This window comes from Lytechinus pictus, chromosome 15 (genome assembly GCF_037042905.1).
Source record: "Lytechinus pictus isolate F3 Inbred chromosome 15, Lp3.0, whole genome shotgun sequence".
Taxonomy (NCBI): Eukaryota; Metazoa; Echinodermata; class Echinoidea; order Temnopleuroida; family Toxopneustidae; genus Lytechinus; species Lytechinus pictus.
Window position 1 is genome coordinate 30,587,798 of NC_087259.1, and position 7,098 is coordinate 30,594,895.

Below are 7,098 nucleotides of genomic sequence, written 5' to 3' on the forward strand. Positions count from 1 at the left end.
CCAATTACGCCTAAAATCCACGGATTCTGTGGAGTCCACTGTTCAGACCACCCCAAACAGTTGACTCGAAATCGTGACGTAATAGGCTTGGTCGAATCCGTGGATTCGGTCGAGTCCACCTTTGTGAATCACAAAAGCGAATCAGTGGACTGTGGATCTTGCAAAATCCGTGGATTCGTCCGTGGATTTTGCAGAATCCACCTTTGTGAATTCGGGCCATTGTATTTGCTTTGTTGACAAACGAATCAAGGGATCTGCATGAGATTGGTCTGGTAAGAAACCTTCCATTTTTTACATTTTTATCAACCAATTTTTTAAACCTTCATACGCATTAGGCGTAGGAAGGAAGGTGTAAAAATAAATAACATCACCACCATTTACGTGATTTTTACTTTAAAAGATGGATTTCTATCTTTGTTTTGGTCAGTCTCTTATGCGTCTATGAAAAGAGTGTCAAGACTCCATGATGAAGAAGTATGTCAAAATATTTAAAAAAACATCATAGAGTCCTCAAGACTAAGTATGGAAGCTGGCGTCATCGTAACCCAGGGAGCTCCCTGGGTTACGATGACGCCAGCTTCCATACTTCAGGGAGCTCCCTGGGTTAGCGTCATTGTAGTTTCGCACCTGTATTAATTAGAAATGTTAGATTTAATCCGTCTAATTTGCATATTAATAAGCCATAAATATTTTGGGCTTATCCTGAAATAAGTCACCTCTCTTCTTGTGTGTGTCAGTGTATGTGCGCTCGTTGTGTACAAAGTCAATGGGAGAGGAAAGAAGTCACCGCCGCTGACGAAATGAACGGCAGTGAATGAAGTGATGACTTAAACCAGGATAATGCCAATATTTTTGTCAGGCCAGCCAGCGCTGGGTGGTCTTATTTGCCCCACCGCAATGAGGCAAATGAGGCCGCCTGACCCTTTTTTTAATGAAATTATGTTGTTGTACTATTCAAAATTAAAATTAGTTCAGTTGGTTTGACTTTGATACAAATACAATCACTTTACTAAAACACCCCCATTTGAGGATTAATTTATTAATCCTATCTAATATTATGAAGAAAAAACTTTGGATTGTGTTTTCTACTGTCACAGAACTAGTAATGTGTTTCTATGAATGTGTTTTATTGGTAGTGGACGCATACTCAAATGTGGTGATGTCTACACTGCATTTAGATGTAACCATAGTCCATAGAATTTTAATTATGTATTCATCTGGGTGGCCTCATTTGCCCTGTCGGACATCTTTAGTTCACAGGCATCGTGTCAGAAAAAAAAAAGGGAAAGTGGTGAAATTTACTACAGTTCTGGCATGCTCAATAATACCTTAAGAAAGTAAACTAAGATAAAAGTTAATACACATTACTGGGTAGTTTACTTGCATCTCAGTCTAAAGTGGCAATGCTACTTTCAAAATTTTGATTTTGAGGTGCTGCTGCGTTTTTGCTCCCTCTGGCCATGTGCACTTGGCTGTGAGACATTATCTATGCTCAAACAGTAATCCATTTTACCATACCATTCTTGAGCAGTGAGCTAAAAACTAATAGGTGGCCTTATTTACCCCACCCTCCCCTATAGTCTGCCAAGTTGAAACAATTTTTTATGTATTTTCTCTTTATGTTTTGCAGGTCATGAAGCTATGAAGATAGGTTTGTGAATGAATGAGATGCTGAGTGAATACTGACTCAAGAATCAAGATGGCTAACTCTTTCTCCATCCTGTTGTCATACATTGACAACCTTCTATGGGGTTGCACACAAATATTCTATGGGATTGTGTTCATCATCAATTTCAACTACCAGCTTGTGACGAGTCTATATAGATGCATCATTCAACTATGGGCACTGTTAATACAAACTGTGCTGTATACTGCCAAAGCTTTTGTGTTCAGCATTGAGTTCCTTGCCGAGTTACCGGTCTGGAGTTACCACATGGGAAAGTACCTGATTGATCTAGTCCAGAACCTGATGAGCAATGCAATTCAAGGTTGTATGTCATGGTCCTGGGAAGCTCTTGTGTACACTGGGGAGTTGCTGGGAAACATCGTTAAGAATCTACTGTTAGCATTCATGAGTGTTTGGACTCAGTTTTTAAATCTAGTCGTCTTCCAGTTTACCCTGTTTGCTGAACTTTTCACTTCACTGATTGGATCTACCTACAGTCATATGAAAGAAGCTAAAGGAAACACTGTACAGCTCATGCACAGTGTTGGAAGTGATACCAGAGAATTTGTGCACGGTGTCTGCAGCCTAATCTATGAGTTCTTCATCACTGGAGTAGCCTACCCTATTTCATTTGTAAATGCTTGCACCCAAAATATGATTGATGGACTGTATATCTTTATGAGCATGTTGAAGGCTATAGAAGATTTTGTTATTGGAATTTTTGAAGTAGTGATCGAGTTATTGTATTCAAGCATCAGCATCATTATGAATGTTTTTTATGATATCGTGAACGCTTTCAAAGAAATATCCACATTCTTTATCAATGCGATAGACTATGTTGGCCAAGCTTTGATTGACTGTTTTGATAGTGCTGCGGAAGGATACTCGTCACTTAATTTGTTTGTTGGAAAGAATTGGGGCGCCCTCTTGGCTCTAGCTCTCTGTGTAACCCTGGTGTGGGTTACTATCAATATGAACGGACAACACGAGAGAAATATCCAACACATCATCCAGGATCTCACTCGGCTAGTGAATAACTTCACAACTTCTAGATCACGCAATGTCAACAGAGAACCCTTGAGACCTGAAGGTCATCTTCACCAGGATGTCCTTCCTGAAGATCAGCAGCAAGGTGACCTTGATGTTCTTAATGAAGGAGAAGAGAATGGAGATGATGGCATGGACCAGGATGTACCAGCAGGTGAAGTAGGAGGTGTAGGAGACCAGCCTGGTCCAAGCCGATCGACCCACCACACACCATACTCATTTCGATCACGACCATTCACACCGTCAGGTGAGCCCGCTGAAGGAAGTGGCTCGGTTGAATATCTTGTGAGTAAACTTAAGAACAGATTAAGCGAGGAACAGGAAAGACAAGCATGTGTGGTATGTCTGGATGCAGTAAAGAATACACTCTTCATGCCATGTCGTCACCTGTGTGTCTGCGTACCCTGTGCAGACAGGATAGTCAGTAATGATGACATATATATGCGGATCTGTCCTCTATGTAGATCTAGGATTGGATCGATTGTTGAGGTTTATAGTTGAATAAAAAAGACATCTTGCAAGGTCATTTAAAATGAGCTTCCTTGCTGCTAATTATTTGTGTGATGATCATTCAAAATGATCTTTCATTGCAAGAATTTTTAGGTAAACCAAAGCAGCTTTAAATTAGGTCTACATGAATATGTTTCTTGCTTAATGATACCAAATATATGAAAGTCTTAATAGGTATATGGACAATTGTACTGTCATCCTACATGTACATAATGATAACAGTAGAGGGAATGGTTGAAATCAATGTTCATGTTCCCTGATTCAAGTTTACATTGTGTATGGAGCCACACAAAGTTCCCTAGTCTGAGCAGGAATCCCTTGAGGTGCTGTGCATTATTGACAGTGACTTTTCTTGCATTCTCCATTTTTTAATTCTATGATGAGGATTTGAAATGAAAGGACTCCCACTGATGTCATTTGTAGAGACATTTCAATTTGCATGTTCACTAGTGGACGACTATGTAAGAATGTCATAATAGTCTGTTTTGTGTTCATGGCATACAAACAAAGTTGAGCGAAGCAACACACTGAGCATACCCAAAAAGTCCACTGATGTTGCCTGACATATCAATTATTTGTGACATCAACAGGGATCCCCTAGATAACAGGAAGTGGACAGTGTACTGGCAAATGCTGTGTATTGCCACCAGCTAAAGCAAACTCTTTGCACTCACCTAGCAAATCAAAAAGTTCTATGCTTAGAAGTTGGAACAAAAGCTTGAGTCTCTGTACCATCGGTTGTTCCGCTAAACTATGTTAGGTATACTTTCGTAGTATACATGTAAGTGTCTGGAGTATTGAAATGGTAGTCAAATGTCAGAAATTTTTAATCCCCAGAAAAGACTTTGATTCCTGTCTGTTACAAGCTGTGTTCTAGTAACTATGGACTGTGCAACATAGTCATTTATTGTTAATTCATTCCTATGTGTATTTCCATTCTGAATCTTCAGTACTTTGATTTTATTTCTAAGCTTGCCAATGCCAAATGTGGAAATTTTTTGTTTTGTTTCTTGTGTTTACAAGTTCTAGTAAGTGAATTGCTCTATTTGACTATCATTCTAATTTTTAAATCTTACAAAAGTGTATATAGTATGTGGAGTGGACTTTAATATTGTCATTAACTGATTTCTTGTGAAATTTTGAAGTTGACCATTCAGGCCTCAAATTTCTATGTTTTTAGGGCAAGGCCAATTTTCAAAAGGGCACATTTGTATTTCACATCAATGTAGGAAAATAGAAAAAAGGGGACAAAATACATCAATTGGCCAGCAAAATAGGCATTGTGGCCAACAATGCCCATCCAAGGTCATTGCCTGAGATTAATTTAAGGTAGGTTTTAAGCCATGACCATTATTGTGATATAGCACCCTCTAATGTTATTATTAAAAAAACAGGTATTCCAAACTCTTTTCTTGGTAAAACATTTGTGTACATTGCATATTGTATATATATGAACATTTATATTGAAATGTCCCCTTGCATGCTTGAAAGTGTTTTTATCAAAAAATTAAGAAAATAGCAAATTATTAGGGTCCATTATTTTTGTTTATTTTTTCATTCAATTGTAGCAGTTAGACTGTATGTTTCAAACAAAAACATACATGTGTTTATATGAGATAGTTGCTCATTTGATCTATGAATGAATTTGAAAATTAATAATCTGTACATGGTATACATACACATGTAGATGATCCCTAGATACCAACATTTGATATACATGTATAATAAACTTTAAGAGGAAAAATATGCCATATAGGGCTGCTATACATACATTAAGTACTAAATTAGGCCTACTGTTAACAGCACTAAATTCTTTGTGTTCATATTACAGACTGTACTATACTTCTAATCCATATATGATTTTCACAATTTACAACATCATTTTTGGCAAGCAAATTGTTTTAAAAAGGCAGGTATATATTTTATTTTTATTTCATTTTCATCATTGTTGAATGTAATCATACCTGATTGTCATTTTATTTAAGACATGTAAGATTTTTTGTTAAACTTTATTTGAAATTACATTTTTATCATTTGGAAATATCATGCTTGGTACATTTACCTGATTGTTAATCAAATCCACCAGAGATTTACATCATGTCATATTAATATAGTGTGTAAAAATATCATAATACATTGCAAGTTACCTCATAATTTTTAAAGATTGAAAATTGTCTGATGCTACAAGGTACATGTATGACAACCCCCTTCCTATACCCCCCCCCCCCCATCCTGAGACCCACAACCTTTGTGTTCAAAGGTTTGTTTTAATAATTCACTGTCAATTTGGGGGATAATTTGGAAAGACGTTTTTTAAGTATGCTAGCTCATCTACGTATATGTAATGTGTGTAGTTTTTCTTTTTAATAGAGATTTTTAAAGTAAGATCTGTGTACTGGCACTGTAGAAATATGAATTATATTTGCCGGTTGAGAGTGAATTTCAATTGTGTAATTCAAACTGAATTGTGGCAGATGATTATTCACTGTGCTATTTACATGCATTGCAGCTCAATTCTATTCATGGTAATTTATCATTTATACTCCAAGTTGTCTTGGTTTTTCCCCATGATTCTGTTGGATGGAGAAGGAGATTTGACCTTAATTTACCTCCAAGTTGAATACTGAAATTGCAAACTTAAATGCTTATTTTTGTGACAATTGACTTTTGTACTACTATCAATCATTTTGTTAAAAAATTATCTTACATTGGAAGTTTATTTGTGGTTTCCCCATATCTGATTAATTGATGAGGAAAGTTATGAACCTACCAGTTGAATGTGAATTACAAGCTGTTTGTTTTATAACATCGAACTTTTGTATCACCTGCATTGTGTGTCATACTCAAAGAATTTGTGTAAATAAAAGAAATGATCTAATGCATGTGAAGGAAAATGATATTGTTGGTATTCTTCCTATTCAAATTAATCTTGAGTATGATTACATCCTATGGGGAAATTTGGTGAACTGAATTGAAATGCATTTTCATTAGATTCCACAAATTTGCATATACCTACATGTAGAAAGGGTGATGATGTATATGTTTTTATTAATAATCATAACTTATGATGTGTATTCTTCTTTGCTTTTAAATCATTCATTGTGGTATGTGGGCTGAGATCATTATGTATGTGTACATAAGGCATGTAAACATTGTTATTCTGCTTAATAAAATATTTACATGTATACTTACTGTCACAATGTACTCTTGTACTTTGATTTTCTGATGATATACAATACCCAGACCTATGTTAATACTTTTAATGAGAGGTGAATGGTAATTTCTGAAATATTAAATCTGTTTGAATTGTTCTTACTACATTTTGAGTAGTGTATTATTGATATCATGTATAACTCCTACCCTTAGCATGGTGTAAACTTGAATTTTGATGGGTGAGTCAGGGTGACCCCCACCCTGTTCATTTTTTAAAGGAGAATGAAACCCTTGAAACCAGCTGAATCCATATCAAAGAGAAAAATCAAAGAAACATATTGTTGAAAGTTTGAGGAAGATTGAATGAATAATAAGAAAGTTATGAGCATTTGAATATTGAGATCACTAATGCCATGTAGATCCTCCTATTGGCAATGCGACCAAGATCTGTGATGTCACACACGTACAACTCCCTCATTACTTTAGTACTCATTTCACTTATATTCTAATTTTTATAGAGTCTATCACAAGGTGAGGTGTTCTCTTTATGAGAGGACAAGTACAGAGGTTTCACAACATTATATCATTGATGAATCGTTTGTCATATGATTAGAATGAGCAAAAAGATGTTTTGGGGTATATTTTCAGTGTCCAAAAGGGGAGAGTTGTTCATCTGTGACATCATAGATCTTGGTCGCATTGCCAATGGGATGATCTCCATA

The 7,098-nt window shown here is 36.1% G+C and overlaps 1 protein-coding gene across 1 annotated transcript; it reads left to right on the forward strand.

Moving 5' to 3' along the window:
- Positions 1-1,634: 1,634 nt before the first annotated feature.
- On the forward strand, positions 1,635-6,541 carry LOC135153055 (uncharacterized). The gene has a single exon (XM_064110388.1). It carries the CDS (start codon positions 1,700-1,702, stop codon positions 3,212-3,214), a length of 1,515 nt encoding a protein of 504 aa, XP_063966458.1. The 5' UTR covers positions 1,635-1,699; the 3' UTR covers positions 3,215-6,541.
- The last annotated feature ends 557 nt before the right edge of the window (positions 6,542-7,098 follow it).